Genomic DNA, 22,659 nt, shown 5'->3' on the forward strand with positions numbered 1-22,659 from the left:
TCCTCTCTCTTTCCATCCATTTTTCATCTCTTATCATGCATTCTTGATTTTTATTCTCAGAGCGCAGAAACCTTTGTGTGACAATTAATAGAGCCAGAAGCAACTTTCTTTGCTTTAAAATGCAGTTGCATTTTTTCCCCTCTAAACTTCTGAATACGAATTCCATAGAAGACCTTTCATCAATGGGATGGTATTTGGAAGACTTGTAGCAGTCTTACTGCCAGATCGTGCTATTATGATGGGCTAGGCCTGAGCTACTTGCTTATCACTGTGGGTTCATGGGAGAGGGTGGTGAGGTGTGGCAGAGAGAGAGGAGAATGAAATCCACAACTTTATCAGAGGGATTGACAAGGGCGAGAGTGGTTTTTCAAAAAGAATTTCTGCCAATACCCTATTGATTCAATTTTGTGAGTTTCGGCTGTTAATTAGATTTCTTTTTAACATTAGATTTTTAGATTCATTACATTCTCTTTATCTCAATCAGCCTACTCTTTTAACTGTTTTATTTCTCTTCTCTTTCATTTCCTCTGTCACAGTTGTTTTACACATCAGCCCATTTCACAGAGTATTTAAAAAAAAACAGATTTTGAGGGGAAAACAGTGCAGGTGTATATATATATATATATATATATATATATATATATATATATAATGAAATTGTACGCAGCTATCTCTTGAAACACTTTGCAATCTGTATCCTTCTCACCACACCTTGAGCAAAAAGTTCTCTATTACTTCATGTTTCAAACTGGTTTCACCAGTCCTTTAATGTGTTTTCGATTTTGTGTCTCCTCTTTCAAGTAAGGAGAGCTCTGACCCTAACAGATTTGGTGTATTATCGTCATCTTTGCATGACAGCCTTTAAAATCTACTTCAGGTTAAAGCCATTATGAGAAGGCAAGCAAAATAGCGCACACATGGGGAGAGTGGGCGGGGAGCCGTGGCGGGCAGCCCAGAGCAGGTGTCGGTGGTGGAGAAATGAGGAGCGCGTCTTCATAGGAGGGCTGCTGGGTGCATCACAGGGAGAGGGAGACCACGGACGGAGGCAGCCCGGCAGCGGTGGCAGAAGCCGAGCAGGTAAGCAAGGGGTAGGGGTGGGGGCGGGAGTTTGAACTGAGTGTGGTGAAAAAAGGCGACCGTGGACATAGGAGGTTGGCTGCATAGAGGAGGATTGATTGATTTTTTTTTTTAAAGTATATTAAAAAACTTGGGAGTCAGGTTTCTCACTTTCAGAAAAGGGAGTTTAAAATACGGAAATGGAGCCAGCTAGTAGGCACACTGTAATGAGGCTGTCAGTGTAAATATGTATATATTTATACAGAAAATGTGATCACTTAAATGTCTCTCTTAACAGCCAACTAACCAGTTAATCTTTTCCTAACCACTTTGTTTAAAATAACAGTACCTTCCTTTTGTATTTCTTACACAATTTCACTTTTCTTTATGACATCACTGGAGGAAGAGGTTTCAAGAAGGAGAACATCAGTTGCAAAAATCTTGAGTAGGAAGCACGCTTGCCCTGTTTGGGTAAAGCCAAGAAGCCAGAGTTCCAGAGCAAACTGAGAGGGGGAGGGAGGAGAGAAAATGAGCTCAGGAATCTGGTTAGAGGATCGTCATGGAGAGCCTCACAGACCGCAGGCAAGACGTTGGAGTTTTATTCTATGCGAAATAAACTAGGGAAGGGCTTTCACCAGAAATGTGGTGCCACTAACTTATATTTTAAAGTATCACTCCTGTTACTATTTAGACAGTAACTTATCTATGGCAGGGGAGGAAACAAGGAATCGAATTCAAGGGTGGGAGAGAATAGTAGCTTGACCTGGGCTTGTAGCGGAGAAATTGATGAGGTTAGGCAGCATTTCTTGGCTGACGTGTTATGGAGCCTGTAAGAAAGAAACCAGTCAGGGATAATACCAAGTTTTGGACCTAGGCTGTTGGGAAGATTGTGGTACCACTCACAGAGTTGAGGACATTTGATAGAAGAGCAGATTTGGAGGCAGATATTTAAGTGTTTTTTTAGTATACTTGTTTTTAGATGACTATTGGAAATCCAAGTACAGATAAGTAGGGATTCCAGAATTTATGGGAAGGGTAGAGGTATAAAAGAGGGAGGGCCTTGCTTAAAGAAAGTATTTAAAGTTTGTGTCGACCACCTGTGAAGTAATAATAGCTGCGGAAAAGAAGTCATTCTCGGGCTGAGTCCTCAATTACCCCTACAGTTAGAGGTCTAGAAGATGGAAAGGAACAAGCAAGGCATTTGCAAAGGAGTGGACATGAGTAAGCAGCAAGAAAATGGGGGAGAATGATGTTTTGCCAAGTGGGAAAAAAAAAAGTCTTTAAAGTAAGAAGCAGTGTTGAATTAAGTAGTGCTGAGAATTCCAGTAAAATGGAGATTCAGGATGGATCATTTTGGGAGAAAATCTGGATAGCACTTATGACATTTACCCAAATAATTTTAGAGAAAGGTCTAGTTGGAAGAGATTCAAGAGAGAACAAAAGGGAAGAAAATGGAACAGTAGTATAGATACCTATTCTGAAAAATTGTTTTAAGGTACAGAGATAGGGAGCTATAACTTGTGGAGCAAGATTTAAAAGAGATTTCAATGTGCAGAAAAGTAGGAGATGATCTTAGAGTAGAGCATAGCTAGGGTTTCATAGTAGCAGGAAGGATATCAGGGATAAAGCACAAACAGTGGCCCATGGCTAAAATTCGGTGAGTGAGAGAATGTGGAATATTTTTACGGATTGCTTTTCTCCCTCAGAAAAATAGGAAGCAATTTCATCAGGTGAGATCAAGGAGGGCTGGAGAATTTGAGATTTGAGGAGAGAGCAGAAAGTGTGAAGGATTTATCTTGAAGAGTAGAATCATTTAATAGTAAAATATAATAGGATTGTCAGGAAGCGAGGCTTACAAATGTGGTTATAAAAATACAGTGAGACTATGTGTCTGAGTTCAAGTACATATGTGGAGTATGAGGAGAGTTTTGAAAATTTGGGTTTTTTGTTGCTGTTGTTGCTTTCCCAGGTGTATTAGTTTTCTAAAATTGCCATAGCAAATTACCACAAACTGGGTGGCTTAAAAAAACAAATAGATTCTCTCACAGTTTTGGAGGCTTGAAGTCTGAAGTCAAGGTGTCACCAAAGCCACATGCTCTGAGAAGTCTCTACGGGAGGATCCTTTCCTTGCCTCTTCCTAGCTTCTTGTGGTTTCTGGCAATTCTTGGTGTTCCTTGGCTCGTAGATACATCACTTCAATCTCTGCTTTCACTGTCACATGGCATTTTACCTGTATATTTGAGTCTTTATATGAGCTTCTCATAAGGACACAGGTCACTGGATTAGGGTCCATCCTAATCCAGTATGACCTAATGTTAATTATATTTGCAAATATCTATTTCCAACTGAGGTCACATTCTTAAATTCTGGATGGCCATGAATTTTTGAAGGACACCATTCAACTAAGTACAGGAGTGAGGATGAAAATGGAAGAAAATAGCAAGGGAGTTGTGAAGAAAATGCAAGGGAGTGGTTAAAAAGAAATAATGGCACCTGAGTGTTATCGATCAAAGTGAAGATAGACAAGTGGGGGTAGAGAGTGAAAAGTTGGTAGGATGGTTCGACTGAAGGTTCCCATGAATCAAATAACTGTTACAGTAAAACGAATGATTGGGGTCATGATGCTGGAAAGTGAATGCAATGACTGGGCAAATTATGAGTGAGAAATTTGAAGTTGATATGTTGGGGGTGCAGATATTGGTAATGCAAAAGCCTAGAATGTGGAACGGAGGATACAATCATGGAAGGAAAGAGGAAATAATTAGTAGAAGTGAGGTTATCGGATGACTACCTATATTTATACTGAAATCACCAAGAATTATGCCAGGCAACGTGGAAAGACATTGAACCCATTGCTAAAATCTTAGAATGACAACAAAAACTACCCAGAGATTTTTATATGTCTGCATCCAAGTGGGTTTGGGTTGGCTTCCTATAGGCTGAGCCTGAAAAGGGGATTTTTAGGAAAGTCATTTATTGAAGGATTGGTCTCAGCACAAGGGAGTTGGCGGGGGAAGTAGTTTAAGGCAGGTGAGGAAAGCTAAACAAGGATGTGGTCTAGGATACTCACTACCTTTAGCCTAGTCCTGTGAGGAGTTCTGCAGGGAAAATAGGGTCACAGGGCTGATCTGACCTTGAGGTGAAGGGTCACAATTTACAGCTCCTTGTCAGTCATTCACTGGTGCACCTGTGCCAAGATGGAGTGAACTTGTGGGTTTTTTTGAGGACAGATGTTAAATGATCTGCAAGGGAACTGAAGAGCAGGAATGTTTCCTAAGAGCCTGCAGATCATATAATACCTGGAAAATAAGGAATGAACAGACACAGTTTGATAGAGCTGCCAAGGAGAGTATTACTAGGGAAGAGCCAGGTTCTGTGGAATCAAGGTGAAAGTATGAGCAGAAGTTTAGGAAAGAAGAGATTTTGCTGATGACAGATCAATGATGTGTCCAATGTGTCCCAGGAAGCACAGTAGGAGAATTTGTAGTGAAGAGGAAGGCAGAGGATAGCTTAGAAAGCTATGATGGATTGTATCAAATTAGGAAATCTTTGGGGATGAGAGTCCAGGTGAAGAGACCTGACCCAGCTTTCTGGTGATAACTGAAATAAGTTGTAAAGTACAATATAATGGAATTAAACTTGATTCTCTCTTTGGGGAAGAAAGACAATAAATAAGTTAATAAGTTCTAATTAATTATAACATTTCAAAGGACTAGGCATTTAGGTCATTTGGAGGTGTAAGGCAGGAAGTAGTTGTGGAGTGTGTGTGTGTATGTACATGTGTGTGTATGTGTGTATGCATGTATCTGGAGACTCTGTTTTCACTCTTCTTAGAACTGCAAGGTCTGGGGAGAGGAAGTCTTACCAGGGGCAACAGAAACACTCTGGACCTCTCACAAGGTTGTCAAGATTTCATTGTTCTTGGTCTGATCTTCTGTTGTGTTGGTTAATTCAGTCAGTTCCAGGTGAAGCAGGTATTTAGTACCTGGCCTTGGAAGTTATATGCTGAGATTCCAATAACTTAGATCAACGCTTTGAGATAGGAGTAGCAGGTGTGAGGGAACAGATAAAATCAATATTTAAGTGATTTCTCAAGATTATACAGCATCTTGTGGGTATCAGATAATGATCTTCTGCTTCCACTTCTAACTATATTTCTTTTATGTCTTGCTAATTTTTAAAGGCAGGGCAGAATTTCACTACCCAGATTTAACCAAACTCAAGGTCAAGGACTCAGTCCTTTGCAAAAAATGTGGTTATAAAAATACAGTGAGACTATGTGTCTGAGTTCAAGTACATATGTGGAGTATGAGGAGAGTTTTGAAAATTTGGGTTTTTTGTTGCTGTTGTTGCTTTCCCAGGTGTATTAGTTTTCTAAAATTGCCATAGCAAATTACCACAAACTGGGTGGCTTAAAAAAACAAATAGATTCTCTCACAGTTTTGGAGGCTTGAAGTCTGAAGTCAAGGTGTCACCAAAGCCACATGCTCTGAGAAGTCTCTACGGGAGGATCCTTTCCGTGCCTCTTCCTAGCTTCTTGTGGTTTCTGGCAATCCTTGGTGTTCCTTGGCTCGTAGATACATCACTTCAATCTCTGCTTTCACTGTCACATGGCATTTTACCTGTATATTTGAGTCTTTATATGAGCTTCTCATAAGGACACAGGTCACTGGATTAGGGTCCATCCTAATCCAGTATGACCTAATGTTAATTATGTTTGCAAATATCTATTTCCAACTGAGGTCACATTCTTAAATTCTGGATGGCCATGAATTTTTGAAGGACACCATTCAACTAAGTACAGGAGTGAGGATGAAAATGGAAGAAAATAGCAAGGGAGTTGTGAAGAAAATGCAAGGGAGTGGTTAAAAAGAAATAATGGCACCTGAGTGTTATCGATCAAAGTGAAGATAGACAAGTGGGGGTAGAGAGTGAAAAGTTGGTAGGATGGTTCGACTGAAGGTTCCCATGAATCAAATAACTGTTACAGTAAAACGAATGATTGGGGTCATGATGCTGGAAAGTGAATGCAATGACTGGGCAAATTATGAGTGAGAAATTTGAAGTTGATATGTTGGGGGTGCAGATATTGGTAATGCAAAAGCCTAGAATGTGGAATGGAGGATACAATCATGGAAGGAAAGAGGAAATAATTAGTAGAAGTGAGGTTATCGGATGACTACCTATATTTATACTGAAATCACCAAGAATTATGCCAGGCAACGTGGAAAGACATTGAACCCATTGCTAAAATCTTAGAATGACAACAAAAACTACCCAGAGATTTTTATATGTCTGCATCCAAGTGGGTTTGGATTGGCTTCCTATAGGCTGAGCCTGAAAAGGGGATTTTTAGGAAAGTCATTTATTGAAGGATTGGTCTCAGCACAAGGGAGTTGGCGGGGGAAGTAGTTTAAGGCAGGTGAGGAAAGCTAAACAAGGATGTGGTCTAGGATACTCACTACCTTTAGCCTAGTCCTGTGAGGAGTTCTGCAGGGAAAATAGGGTCACAGGGCTGATCTGACCTTGAGGTGAAGGGTCACAATTTACAGCTCCTTGTCAGTCATTCACTGGTGCACCTGTGCCAAGATGGAGTGAACTTGTGGGTTTTTTTGAGGACAGATGTTAAATGATCTGCAAGGGAACTGAAGAGCAGGAATGTTTCCTAAGAGCCTGCAGATCATATAATACCTGGAAAATAAGGAATGAACAGACACAGTTTGATAGAGCTGCCAAGGAGAGTATTACTAGGGAAGAGCCAGGTTCTGTGGAATCAAGGTGAAAGTATGAGCAGAAGTTTAGGAAAGAAGAGATTTTGCTGATGACAGATCAATGATGTGTCCAATGTGTCCCAGGAAGCACAGTAGGAGAATTTGTAGTGAAGAGGAAGGCAGAGGATAGCTTAGAAAGCTATGATGGATTGTATCAAATTAGGAAATCTTTGGGGATGAGAGTCCAGGTGAAGAGACCTGACCCAGCTTTCTGGTGATAACTGAAATAAGTTGTAAAGTACAATATAATGGAATTAAACTTGATTCTCTCTTTGGGGAAGAAAGACAATAAATAAGTTAATAAGTTCTAATTAATTATAACATTTCAAAGGACTAGGCATTTAGGTCATTTGGAGGTGTAAGGCAGGAAGTAGTTGTGGAGTGTGTGTGTGTATGTACATGTGTGTGTATGTGTGTATGCATGTATCTGGAGACTCTGTTTTCACTCTTCTTAGAACTGCAAGGTCTGGGGAGAGGAAGTCTTACCAGGGGCAACAGAAACACTCTGGACCTCTCACAAGGTTGTCAAGATTTCATTGTTCTTGGTCTGATCTTCTGTTGTGTTGGTTAATTCAGTCAGTTCCAGGTGAAGCAGGTATTTAGTACCTGGCCTTGGAAGTTATATGCTGAGATTCCAATAACTTAGATCAACGCTTTGAGATAGGAGTAGCAGGTGTGAGGGAACAGATAAAATCAATATTTAAGTGATTTCTCAAGATTATACAGCATCTTGTGGGTATCAGATAATGATCTTCTGCTTCCACTTCTAACTATATTTCTTTTATGTCTTGCTAATTTTTAAAGGCAGGGCAGAATTTCACTACCCAGATTTAACCAAACTCAAGGTCAAGGACTCAGTCCTTTGCAAAAATGCACTCACTTAAGACCCCAACTGCAAACTTGGGGTTCCCCAGAGCCACCTTTAGTTCAGACCAGCATGCCACAAATGTGGCACTCCCATGAACTTTCTAAGGTTTGATATTTGCCAGAATGACTTACAGAGTTCAGAAAAGCACTATATTTAATGATTACCATTTTATAATAGCAAAAGGATGCAAGTCAGAACCCATCAAAGGAAGAGAGGCACAGAGTAAGGTGTGAGAGGCTTCAAACCAGAAGCTTCTGTTCTCCTCAGGGGTGCATTAACCTCCTGGCATAGAAGTGGTTCAATCCTCAGAGTAATGCCAACAGGGACACTCATTACATAGTGATTTAATTAATTATGTGCATGTGGTTGAACTAAATCTGCAGCCTCCCTCTCATCCCTGGAGGTAGGGTTGATATCTTATGACTTAAAACATCAACTCTCTAATCACGTTTGGTCTTGTGGTTTGGCCAGCTTCCATCCTGAGTTATCCTATTAGCATATGCTGTCTAGGGGCCCACCATGAGTCACCTCTTTAGCATAAACTATCAGATGTGGTCCAAGGTACTCACCATGACTACAGAAGACACTCCTACCACTTGGGCAATTCCTAACACAGCCCTACAGGTTACCTCTCAGGAGCTGGGACAAAGCCCAGACCTCTCTTTGGGTGAAGTTAATTCTTCACTACACCCTTACCCATTTTTTATATCCGCTGTACCCAGCCCAGTGTTTGGTATACATTACATTGACAGCTAATATTTTAGGAATAAAACTATGTAAAGTCTTTTGACTTTGATTTGACTGTAAGAATTTTCATGATAAGAAAAATAAGTGCTGACATAGTTTTGAGTGAGTATAATCTGGGGAATTCAAGCATTAATTTGGAATAGAGAAACTTGAAATGTCTCATTTTATATATATATATGCCCTCTCAGGTCTGTCTATAAGTTTTGCTATAGTTTAAAATTAGAAAATATACTTTATTGATGCTTACTGGTGCTTAAAAGACTGTAACTTGATGAGTGCAATATCAAATTGCTTCAAATTCAGATTATACTTGGTGTTTACATATTTGAGAGGGATATGTTGACTTAAATGGATTAACTTAAAATTCAATCAACTGGTCCACTGAATAAAATAATGAATTAACCACTACTTTTTGCTGAATTAGTAACTTGCTGGGAAAACTGATACAATCTAATCTGTTAAAAATAATCTCTTCACTTAAGACACAAGGGAAGAGAGGTGATACAATTCCCTTACTCTTACAGATAAATTCATAGATTCCTACCCAACACTAAACATAATTACCAAAAATATATTTTACTAAATTTGAAATTCTGTGAAATGTCTATCCAATTTAATACTAATGTTTGGTAATTTATTCTATCTCAACGCTTCCCTTCATATGATATGCATCTATTCCTTGGTTTCTTAAGTCATAATAGTTTGTCTAATAATTTATGGCCATAAATAAACTATAAAATATCTTTAAAAATAGATTAGCTTGAAAATGGTTGATTACAATGATTATAGAAGCAATTATAAACAGAATGAAAAACTTTTTAAACATGGAATTGTTATTTAATTAATACCCTTTCTAGTCCAGTCTATATAAAAATAAAGTCAACTCATACTCTTGAATAATCAAGCATGAATATAGGACAAACTTAAACTTTTTATTGATGTAAAATATACATTCAGAAAAGTATACCTGTACTAAGTATGAAATTCTAAGTATCCACAAACTGAACAAATCTGTTAAACCAGCTCCCAAATCCACAGCAGAATATAAAAGTCTCGTTAAACCCCGCTAGGAGTCTTGTCCAGTCGCTCTCTGTCCCCCATCCACCAAAGGTACCTACTGTTCTGACTTCTAACAAAAGTTTATTGTATAGCGTAATTCTTAAATGTATCACTCAAAGAAAAACTTGATTATTGGTTTTCCCAATAATAACACACTACCTCCAGTTTTGAATCCTAGTGTTCATAGACTGGTACCCAAGGTTCAAATGTTAGCCTGCAGACATGATTTACTTTTAGCAATCCTGTATCTGGATGTTACCCATTAACTTTATTTTCTGCAGTTTGTTCATGAACCCACCCACCTTCTACCCCATAGCTGTCCATTTTTCTACAATCAGAGTGATGTCAACATTTTCAGAAAATAGCTAGAAATCAAAAAAGAAGAAATTATGAGCCTTATAGTACATTTAAAGATATGAAAAACTAGAAAGAAGAGAGACAAAAATCAGATTTTTGTTAGAAGAAAAATCAGATATTAGGTGAATGAGGAAAGTTAACATCTAAAAAGGTCAGTAATATACTAGGCAGGAGAGAGCTGGACTTGGAGCTGTGACTATTCATCCATAATACAGTATTTAAAGTGAAAGTAATTGTGTATGTTAATCTTTCAAACTAATACCCAATATATACATTTCATAAATAGACAAACATACCTCAGTTGTGTACAATAAAGTGACCGAATTTGTTACCTTTTTTTGCACCAACTGACCTTAATAGATCTAAAGCTTATTATTAAGCAATTTTTAAATTGAAGTATAGTTGATTTACAAGGTTGTATTAGTTTCAGATGTATAGGTAAGTGATTCAGTTATACATATATGTGTATATATATACTTCTTCATCTTGTCTTCCCTTATAGTTTATTAAAAAATATTGAGTAGAGTTCCATGAGCTATACAGTAGGTACTTGTTGGTTATCTATTTTATATATAGTAGTGTGTATATGTTAATCCCAACCTCTTAATTTATTCCTCCCCCACCCCCCTTTCCCCTTTGATAAACCTAAGTTGGTTTTCTATGTCTGTGAGTTTCTTTATGTTTTGGAAATAGGTTCATTTGTATCTTTCTTTTTAGATTCCACATATAAGTGATATCATATGATATTCATCTTTCTCTGTCTGGCTTAATATGATAAGCTCCAGGTCCATCCATGTACCTACAAATGGCGTTATTTTGTTCTTTTCTATGGCCAAGTAATAATCCATTGTATATATGTACCACATCTTCTTTATCCATTCATCTGTCAATGGACATTTAGGTTGCTTCCATCTCTTGGCTTTTGTAAATAGTGCTGCTATGAACATTGGGGTGCATGTATCATTTCGAATTATGATTTTCTCTGGATATATGCCCAGGAGTGGGATTGCAGGATTATATGGTAACTCTATTTTAGTTTTTAAAGGAACCTCCATGCTGTTCTCCATAGTGGCTGTACCAGTTTACGTTCCTACCAACAGTGTAGGAGGGTTCCCTTTTCTCCACACCCTCTCCAGCATTTATTTTTTGTAGATTTTTGACGATGGACATTCTGACTGGTGTGAGGTGATCCTTCACTGTAGTTTTGATTTACACTTCTTTAATAATTAGCAATGTTGAGCATCTTTTCATGTGCTTTTTGGCCACCTGTTTGTATTCTGTGGAGAAATGTCTATTTAGATCTTCTGGCCATTTTTCGATTGGATTATTTTTTTTTATGTTGAGTTGTGTGAACTGTTTGTGTATTTTGGAGATTAATCCCTTGTTGGTTGCATCATTTGCAAATATTTTCTCCCATTTTGTAGGCTGTCTTTTTGTTTCACTTAAGGTTTCCTTTGCTGTGCCAAAGCTTTTAAGTTTCATTAGGTCCCATTTGTTTATTTTTGCTTTTAGTTCCATTACTCAAGGAGACGGATCCAAAAAGATATTGCTGCGGTTTATGTCAAAGAGTGTTCTGCCTATGTTTGCCTCTAGGAGTTTTATAGTTTCCAGTGTTACATTTAGGTCTTTAATCCATTCTGACTTTCTGTGTGTGTGTGTGTGTGTGTGTTGTTATAGAATATTCTAATTTCATTCTTTTCCATGTAGCTGTCCAGTTTGCCCAGCACCACTTATTGAAGCGATTCTCTTTTCTCCATCATACGGTCTTGCCTCCTTTGTCATATATTAACTGACCACAGGTTCGTGGGTTTATCGCTGGGCTCTCCATCCCTACCCCCTACACATTGGAAATTAAGTACTAGAGTCACTTTAAAACATCCAATTTTATTCAAAAAAGCCATCCCTAGTTTCATCAGTATCTCCTCGTTTAACATTGTTTTTGATTGTTTTTCACTATGTTGATCCCAGTGAATCGATATAGTATCACCTCTTTTCTCAGTCTAAGTTGCAGTAGCCAATCTGTTTATTCATGGCTGTGCTTGAATCTTTTAACGCCTTTTGACTTTTCAGGAAATGTAAATGTTATCAATAGATTGATTATGCCACTAAAAATGCAAAATATATGACCCAGTCACGTAAACTAGCCTACTAAGGTTAACATGTATAAAACACAGCACTGACTTTTTCCCTCCTGTATAGACACATTTTTTCTCTCTGAAAACTATTTTGAAATGAGTATATGCTAAAATAGTTAAATAATAAAATTGCTACCCTTTTTAATCTGGGGAAAAAACTAGATTTATTTATAATCATGTTATTCTAGTTCTAAAGGCTAGATATTTTACGTTTGGAAATTTATTTATAACACCTACCATACCTGTTAAGCACCTACTGTCAGCCTTTTCAACAGCATTTAAGTGTACAATATCATTTAATAGCCATAGAAATTTCCAAAGAGTTTTATTAAAGAACTTAACTTTATTAAACAGATATGTTTGGGGTTCCTACTATGTGCTGGACTCTAGGTGCTGGAGATGCACCAGGGAACAAAACAAACAGTCCTGCCTGTCTGGGACTTCTATTTTAGAAGGATGTGAGTAAATAAAGGCTTATAGTAATTACATATTTTTCCTGGGGTCACACAAGAAGAAGAGGCAGAACTGAGGAAATTCTAATCTAACGAGGCTCTAGTTAGAAAGTGTTAAATAGTAGAAGGGAAAAACTTCCTTTATTTGTGTCTAGGGCAAATATAAAGAGTCATGAACTTGAAGAACATTTTTCATGGTTATAATAATCAGGAGTCCTGGGGTTTTTTTCTTGATGTTACAAATATCATCTTATGCATGCTCTTAACTACTTCCTATCAATTTTCCCTTTTGTGAAATGATAAAACAGTGTAAGCATTGAGGTAAACATATATGGTTCCTGCTAAAGAAAGCAGTCACTGAATGTTTTTCAAAGATGAATAATATCAAAGTAGTGTTATTCTAAATCCCATTCATTTGCTAATTCGAGAAAGATTCACTTATGCTATATTAATATGAATATAAAAGCATCCTTTGAATACTAATTAAAATGAGTATTTTACTGAAGTTACAAGACTGCAAATAATTTCTATTTGTAAACTTCAATTTCCATAAATTTGCTTCCCCAGTTAAAAGGAAAATTAGTTACACATTTTTAAAAATAGCATTGAGTTATGTAAAAAACACATTACATATAAAATGTATTGTGTTACAAACAAGATTTAATAGATTAAATTTAAAATTTAAAGGGGCTTAATAAAGTTTAAACTATGATTTCTGAGCATTACTTTGAAGTTTTCATTTTTTAAAAATTATTGGCTCTGTACTCGTAAAGGTTCATTCTTCCTTAAGGTTCTTTGCAGAGAGTGGTCTCTTTCAGGGCTGCTGCCCCCTCCCACCAATTCTTTACACAGTGAACACTGTTAAAGAAAAAAAATATATTCAACGGTACTGTTAAAGCACGGTAAGACAGACTTTATACAAGGGAAGGGCAGTCAGCACAGGTGTAGGGTCCACTGCAGGGAATTTTGAGTAGAGATCGGGCTCAACTCTGAATAAAGTGTAGGCAAGAGGGGATTTATAACCAAGGAGCAGTGTGGAGATCAGTGGATGGAAAATAAGACTAACGGGAGACATCAGGGATGAGGGGAATTCTGGCTAAACTGACCTCTCGGGAATCTGGCTAAGATTGGACAACGCAGAGAAAACAAACTGGGCCTGCTTGTAAAGTTCAGGGGAAGCTGAATAAAATTAGGTCAAGGAAAGAATGTCAATACGTACTCATCTTTCAGGACTCAACTTGAATGTCATTTTCTCATTTGAGACCCCCTGAAATCCCTCAGATTCCACAATCTAACATATCTCCTCTACCCCTCAGATTTTACTGTCTCATAGTATCCTGTAATTTCCCATCATATCGTTTATATTCTCTAATTTTATATCTATTGTATATTAATGCTTGGCCTATCACTCTACGCTTATTAGCATCATATGCCTACCATATGTGTTTTGTTTACAAAGTTACACTTAATACCTAACTCAGATATGGTATATAATTATCATTTTTTTTTACCAAGAAATAAATGGAAAATGAATTAAATAATTAATGCATTAATCTGAAATTTAATTCTATTATATCAGTTCGATAGATTATATTACAAAATACTTTAGCAAAGTCTAGCATTCTTCATCTGTAACTAATCAAATATAAAGTTGATTATGTAGAACGTAGTTTATGATTTTGGAAGGAAAAGATGTTCCTGATTATTTAAGCAGGTACTGTGGTCTAACAAATGTCATTCCCCTTTTCTTTTTAATAACATAATCCCCTTTTTATTAATACGTTCATCCTTTCATCATGTGTCTTAGGGATAAGTGACTCCATTCTTTTGTTGGGATGTAAGGCTTGGTTGGTTCTAAGGCAAAGAGGTTTCCATTCCCTTCGCTAGTTATTGGTTCAGGGGTTAGCATATGATCTTCTTCTGGCCAGTGAGATATACGGAGAGGTCTGCTGGTATTTCTGGTCATATTTCTTTTCTTTTTTTTTTTTTTTTTTTTTTAAGGAGAGGCATAGAAAAACTAGTTCCCTTTATGCCTCAGATAATTATTGTGTCTTGACATGACCTCAGCAATCATTATGTCTATGACAGGAGCCAGGCTGAGGGCAAAGCTGTCACCTTGACAACAAAATAGGGTGCAAAATAATCAGGGTCCTTGATGTTGTCATTGTGCTACTGAATTACCAACTCTGAACACACCTCAGGTCTGAATTTCTGTGTGGTGAAAGCCAGTTTGAAAGAGTTTTTCTTATATCTTCAGTCAAAAGTTTTGGAGTGCATGTTCAGAACAATAAGGTATAACATTCAGGACTTGTACTAGTGAATCCTATTTCAATACAATATTTAATCTGCTTGATTATCAATGTCATTTTGGTCAGTAAATTGATTGTACATTAGTACTGAACAGAAGAGAGGAGTTTAGTTGAAATGAGTAAGAAAAAACCAAACATGCAATTATCTACTGTTTTCCCATTAAAAATCTCCACCATAAATTATGTTATGCCAAACAGCTTGATAGCTACACCACAGCTGGAGTGGAAAAGCCATCATCTGACACTGCTGGAATCAAAATGTCTTATGGGGTCAAACTGATCTTCTTTCACAGTGATTTAGCTAAAACATTGAAGCTTTAATGAGTATGCTGATAAGAATTAGCATGCACATTTGTCTGCCATAGGATGCCTCCTTAATTTTCATGGCACGTGACATTAAAATACATTGTTTTCATGTACTCTTTCCCTAGCTTTATTACTGAATTTGTGAAGCTGTCAGTGGTATAATTGACTCTATTATATAAACCATTAATAATAATCATAGGTCATTCTTATAAAGTTGTGCACATATATGACACTATTTTAAGGACTTTATATATACAAACTTATTTTCTTTCTAATAATTTTATGAAAAAGTCTTTTTATTATCATCTTAGCTATAGCACAGAGATTAATAAATGCCTTGGATCCCTGAGTATACTTGTACTTTTAACCACTGTGTTGGGTCCTTATTATAAAGCATATAAACGGTAACTAGAGACTGAATATTTTAAGGAATTTTTTTTCTATTAAAATATATGTGTGGTTTGTTTAGTATTTGAAAGAATATTTTACTTGCGTAGAATAAAATACTTTCACACCACTAATGCACAAGTCTATTTTATTAAATTGGATACATATTCACTGTTTCAAAGAGGTACCCTATAGTTTAGACTTAAGAAATTTCTATCCTTGGAAATTAATATCATGCTACATATGGGAAATTTCTTTGAAGATACAGCCATAGATACTGCAAATGAACTGCTATTTCTAAAGTTGTGGTCCATCTGAAAAAACGAGTTTTGGATTAAATTGTCAAAGCATTTCATTGTGTTTCCTTTATAGATGCAGTCATACTTTATTTAAAATCTATTTAAAGAATATACTTTTGAAAATTTACCTTTTCAAATAATAGATATAACAAATAATACTCCCATAGTTCTGAATTAAGAGTTCTTTTCTCCAAAAGGAAGTTTTCATCCAAGCTAGAAAGATTGAGCATTACAACAAGATAACTTAGGGGATGACTGTAAAGTCATTAATTATTTAAGCATATGAAAAATTAAGTCATATGGGAATACTGACTAACTGCTAAATATTAGAATTAAATAATTATGACCTTCAGCACATTGATATTTTGGGACTTACATTTATCAGTGAATAAATTCTGTCTATGCATCTTCCCATTTCTTAGGCCTGTGCACATCACATATTTAAGCATCCAAGAAGAGTCCCTAAAAGTTTACAATCTTCCTCATATATTCTTTAATTATAAACAAGTATGTATTCTAGATTATACATTCTTATTAAAAGCCTTTAAATACTATAGTCCCTTGAACAATGTGGGGTTAGGATCGTCAGCCCTCTGCACAGTCCAAAATCTGTTTATAATTTATAGTCTGCCCTTGGTATCCACAGTTCTTCAGTATCCACTCTTCTTTTGTATTTGTAGTTCTGTATTTGTGGATTCAACCAACTGTGAATTATGTAGTATTATAGTATTTGCTATTGAAAAAAATTCATGTAAAGAGGCACCATGAAGTTCAAAGCCGTGTTGTTCAAGGATCAACTGTATAAAGAAATAAACATTTTTGTAAATTTTAGAAGCTCATAGTAATTGAGCCTATTTTAAACAGTATTACTTACACAATTAATATTACACATATAGATATTCATCGTTTATTAAAGAAGAATTTAAATGCTTACTATGTGCTTAGATGCACTCCCTACCCTTAGGAAACTAACATTTTGGTGGGAGAAGCTTATATTATGTGGTTGCACAATGTCAGATGGTCACAGGAACAATACAATTGAAATCTCACGACATGATTGTGTGTCAATTATTATTTTCGTTTTATAAAGTAAGTTCCAAGAAGTTAAGTAACTTGCTCAAGATCACATATGTCAATGCAATTTTACTAGCTTTTCCCCCAGGTCTTTCTACTACTTAGACTGTGTCCTAACCTCACTTGCTATCTCCATTTTCCACACTACAATCTGAGTGATATTCCTAAAATTAAAAAAAAAAAAAAAATCTAGTCTCTCTTGTTTAAAACACAGCAAGTGCTGCCAATTGCTTTCAGGATTATATCCAGTTTCCTCAACTTGCATAACGAGTACGGTTTATCCCTGTGCCAGTTCAGGGAAAAATCTTCAGCTAGTGCCAATCAATTTGACCCAAATACTGTTTGGGTAGTGCAGATGTACCTGGGGATTGTCCTTCCAGATTTTGGAAGACTTAATCATTAGTTGAGAATTGGAAGCACTATTCTGAGTGTAATGGTAGATGTCTATGAACCCATTCCCTTTCTTGAGGGACTTATACATGTCCCTGGTGATGGAAAGATTGTTTAATACATGGAGTAGGTGGAAGGGGGTTCAGGTCTTAGGGCATGGCTGAGTATCTTAAACATTCAGCTGCTGGTGGGTGATCAGCTTTGAACCTGAAGCCAACTGGTGAGACAATCCAGGAAGCTTCTCAGATTCAGAAAGTTTAAGTGTTGTCATGAATAGCGAGTCCACGTGGGAGTTGATCTGGCTCCCAGCTACTGGGAATGGACTTACAGATCTAAGGACTGGGCATATCATGACAGTCTCTCCATTTCTCTCCACAAAGCCCTCAGGGTCCTACTATCTCACTTTCCTGGGTCTAGAGCCTCTTTCCTTCATTGCTTCCACTCAGTATTCTCTTTCCAGCCTGGAGCATGCGTAATTTGTGAAAAAAGATTTCCTGTTGCAAATATTGTTTTTGTTTATTTTTCAAATCCATCATCTGGGCAAACAAATGTGTTCTGTTATGAAGTTTCAAGAATCCATTCACATTTCTCTCTCCCTTTCTTCCTCTCCTCTTCTCTCCCTCTTTCTCTACCCCCTCCCTCTTTTCTTCCTCCTCACACATCTCTCTCTCTCCCTACCCCTCCCTCTGTACCTTTTCCTTAGACATGTATTTCACTAAGAGAAATAGAGGGTACAGAATGCCTAGAGGAAAAAAAAGGGGGTATATTGATAAGAGATATCTTCTCAATACTTAGGTTAAAATGGCATTAGTTTGGCATATTGAACCCTGACATACTCATCTCTAAAATTCCGTTAAAATACTACTGAAAACATAACAAAAGGGAAAATATACAACTGTATAAGAAAATTAACCCAAGCATTGATTTTCCAGAATTTGGAACTCGCGTCCACTATCATAGTATTAAGATTGTGGGACTACAAAGAACCATTATTGCTGATGTACACTTCAGCCTTACAGATTTATCAGTCTGACTCCCCACAAAGTTCATGGGAGACTTTGTCTATTCCGATCTCATACCTTTGAGATATAAGGGCCTCATCCCACACATTGGTGATAGATTTCTTGAGATGAGAGCAATGGTGTTCCTTTCCTGGCTCACAAATAAGCATCTTTCTATAACCCATAGTTCCCAGTGTACTCAATGGATAAATATTATGGATAGAAATGACATAGGTTTTAAAAAGTAGAAAGCAGTGGTGTGTAGCAGAGATTGGAACAGTCAATGGAGGGCTGTAGATGTCTTATAATGCATCTGGCCAAAAAATTTAAAACAGCTTAAGTTGTCCTAGCATTGTGATCTTCAAAAATATTGTTATTGTGGGACCTTTTAGAATCAGCAAAAGAATACTTTCAATTTTTCAAAACAAGACAGAAATCCAGATTTTTATTTGGAAGTCTCTAATTTCTCTGAGGCATAAACAAAACACTTCCGTGAACCAAGATTAGCCATGGGCCATTAATTGTTATATCAATAATAACATATTGCTGCTTATATATAAATTATAGAAGAAAAGGAAAAAATGTATTTGATTCTGCAGACATTTCAAAATACTATATTACTTCTGTATTTCTTTCACAGATCAAAATCTATACCCCATTCTTCATTTCTATAATATCAGTTGTCTCCATTCTTGCTAATTGGAAAAAAGTATTCTTCTCTTTTCAAAGACCTGTCTATGTATGAACTAAATTCCATCAACTTTTTTTCCCCTCAAAAATCATATTTTATCAAGTATATTCCCTCTCATTTATATCTTCAACCAGTCTCCCAATTCACCATAAGGATATATCAAATCTCTCCTCTCTGGAAACACAGTATCATCTCTGTGCCCTCCCTTGATTGCAGGAACTGGATTCTTTGTCACACTTTTTGAAGAATGCTCTTTGCTAATTGTTCCATGTTTTTCTTTTCCTTTTAGTTCATTTTTTAAAAAAGGAATTTATTGTGGAATAATTGATATGTAAACGCCCCTAAATTCTTCCTTAAAAGCAGTTTGGTCTCTGTCACCATAGTCTTTTGAAACTACTCTTACAGATGTGTCAATAAACTCATTTACTGCTAAATCCAATGTACAGCTTTTATTCTGTAACAAACTTTGATCTCTTATTAGCACTGTTTATTGTTGATCAACAAGTTAACATTTCAACCATTTTTTCTTTAAAAATTATATACAATGGATTGTTCATTGTAGAAAAATTAAAAAGAAATAAGAAAAAAATTTAATTTCACAATTGAAAAAGCCATTTTTAAGCATCATATATATACACATTTTTCTGTATAAGGTTATATATGTAATGTGTAATATATAATATAGTTTATATATATTTATATATGCACAAAAATATATAGCAAGTTAATATATAAGTATGCATATGTGTGGTTATCTACATATACAGAAATATCTTAATGTGCTCCTTTCATAAAATTGTAAACACTCTCTCAGTGTGGCTTAAACATCATCCCACATCAACGTATATTCTTAAATAGCTACATGATGATTTTAAATAATCCAGAAAAAAAGGCACATGATGGTAAAGTAGAAGCCAAAAAGGAAAAAAAAAGTCTAGAAAGATGAGAAAACAACTAAATAAAACAGAAATTTAAAATATATTAGAAATAAAAAACAGTAGAATTCCTCAAAGGAAACCATTAAAAAAAATCACTTTCTTTCCAAATATGACTATGAAAATAAACAAATACTGATGTTAGGAAATTAAAAGGGAAGAATTAAACAAATCTCAACTATAAGTTAAGATTGAAACAAAACCAACATTCAAAAACACAAAGGAAAACTATACTCAAAATTTGGAATATATTTGCCTTTCTATAGTTGCCATTAAAGTATGAAAATAAGACAAAGAATGACTTAATAAAAAGTAACTCTTGGGACTTCCCTGGTGGCACAGTGGTTGCGCGTCCGCCTGCCGATGCAGGGGAACCGGGTTCGCGCCCCGGTCTGGGAGGATCCCACATGCCGTGGAGCGGCTGGGCCCGTGAGCCATGGCCGCTGGGCCTGCGCGTCCGGAGCCTGTGCTCCGCAACGGGAGAGGCCGCAGCAGAGGGAGGCTCAAAAAAAAAAAAAAAAAAAAAAAGTAACTCAACATTTATTCAAGAACTAGTCAAATACTTTATATCTAATTTCCACGTGCTGTTCTAGGTCTCAAAGTTATTTTTCAAATATCAGGATAATGTGCACTACCAAATCAACTTGTCAATATTTTATCTTTATTTCCTAAATACATTGCATGGTGTTTGGAACAATGGATCAAGTGGTGAACCTGTGTGACTGTGCTTTTATCACCTGCTAATTTCATTCACTATCATTGTCATTAGCTTACTCTCCAGAAAGTAACATTTTTATTCTTTAATATATCTAAACACATTTTCTCATGTCATAATGAAGCCCTTCACCTTGAACATTAAATCACATAATTACAGTAATAATCAGACTACAATACAAGGTTGGACAACATAAAATTTATGAGCAGGCATTCTAGGACAAATGGTCTGGATTCATATTCTAGGTCTTCTACTTATGCTGGGCAAGTTAATTTTCTAATCTGTAAAGCAGGAATGATAATAGAACTTATATGGTTATTGTGAAAACTGTGTGAATTAGTATATGTAAAATGTTTAGAAAAGTGATGAACAGAGAGAAACTCAAGTACTAGCTATTACTAGAATTTAAATAACATGAGAGCATCATTTTTCCCCTTTTATTCCCTTCTATATTTTCAGCCCTTAGAATAGAAACTAACACATGGTAGATACTTGATTAATTTCATCAGGTAAATGAACATTTACTAAACACTTCCATTTGCCAGTTATGGAGATAAGTATTTTGTATGCATTACTTCATTCATCTTGCTAATACATTGTTGAGTTTAACATGCTTATTATCTTCCTTTTTGACATATAAAGTCATAGGTTAAATTAGCTGTCAGATATCACCTGGTTAGGAAGCTTATTAATTCCCTATTGCTACTGAAAATATCAACACCAATTTAGTAGCTTAAATTTAAAAGATACTTATTTTATTACACTACTGGATGTCAGAAATCTGAAATGGGTCTCACTGAGCTAAAATCAAGATATTGAAGGTCTGAGTTCCTCTCTGGAGGCTCTGGGGGAGAATTCATTTTTTTGCCTTTTCCAGTATCTAGAGGTCCTTTGTTCATGGCCCTCTTCTTCCATCTTCAAAGACACCATCTGTACGAAAACAAAACAAAACAAAACACCCAAAATGAAGTAAACCCTGGGATAATCCAAGTGTTGTTTTATTAGAATAAGGGGATTTTAAAGCAGCTGTTTTAAACATAGACACAATGAATAAAAAATTCAATAGGAAAATTAAAAATTTTAAATATAATCAAATGCAGATTCTAGATCTGAAGTAAAAATAAAGAATAATCATTGGGTTGACATAACAGCAATTTGGATTATATAGAAGAATGAGTAAATAAACTTAAATTTGAAGATGGATAATTAGAAAGCACCCAATTAGAAGAAAAGAGTACAAAAAGATTCAAAGTAAAACAGCATTCTTTAAGGAAAAATATCAGATGCTATATCTTTTTTTTTGAGGCTCAGATGGAGATAAGAAATAGAAAATGAGACAGTGTATCATTGTGGTTTTGAATTGCATTCTCCTGGTAACTAATGATGTTTCCCATATTTTCATGTGCTTGTTGAACTTTTATATATCTTAAGACAAATGTCTACTAAACTACTTTGCCATTTTTAGTTGAGCTATTTTTCTTTGTTGTTGGGTTTTAGGAGTTTTTATATATTCTGGATACTAGACTCATATCAGATGTATGCTTTGCAAATATTTTCTCCCATTCTGTAGGTTGTTTTTTTCACTTTCTTAGAAATACCCTTTTGTGTTCAAAGATTCCTAATTTTGATGAGGTTCAGTTTATTTTTTCTCTTTTGTAGCTCATGATTTTGATGTAACATCTAAAAATCCATTATAAAACCCATGGTCATAAAGATTTAGTTCTATGTGTTCTCCTAAAAGTTTCATTGTTTCTTGTAAGACCCATGGTCATAAAGATTTAGTTCTATGTGTTCGCCTAAAAGTTTCACTGTTTTAGCTCTTATATTTAGGTTGTTACTCCATTTTGAGTTGATTATGTATGGAGTGTGAATTAGAGATCCAACATCATTCTTTTACAAATGGGTAACCAGTTATCCAAGCATCACTGTTGAAGAAACTTTTCTTGCCTCATTGAATGGTCACAGCACCCTTATTAAAAATGAATTGGGGGCTTCCCTGGTGGCGCAGTGGTTGCGCGTCCGCCTGCCGATGCAGGGGAACCGGGTTCGCGCCCCGGTCTGGGAGGATCCCACGTGCCGCGGAGCGGCTGGGCCCGTGAGCCATGGC

At 36.2% G+C, this 22,659-nt stretch overlaps 1 protein-coding gene across 1 annotated transcript in view; it reads left to right on the forward strand.

Annotated features, from left to right (window-relative positions):
- Positions 1-917: 917 nt before the first annotated feature.
- Positions 918-22,659, forward strand: part of LOC112066686 (developmental pluripotency-associated protein 3-like) — a 176,775-nt gene continuing 155,033 nt past the window's right edge. The window contains 1 exon segment of the mRNA XM_024130588.1: positions 918-1,077. Within this exon segment, the coding sequence (XP_023986356.1) occupies positions 918-1,077 (160 nt within the window).

The sequence above is a fragment of the Physeter macrocephalus genome, chromosome 4 (assembly GCF_002837175.3).
Source record: "Physeter macrocephalus isolate SW-GA chromosome 4, ASM283717v5, whole genome shotgun sequence".
Classification (NCBI taxonomy): domain Eukaryota; kingdom Metazoa; phylum Chordata; class Mammalia; order Artiodactyla; family Physeteridae; genus Physeter; species Physeter macrocephalus.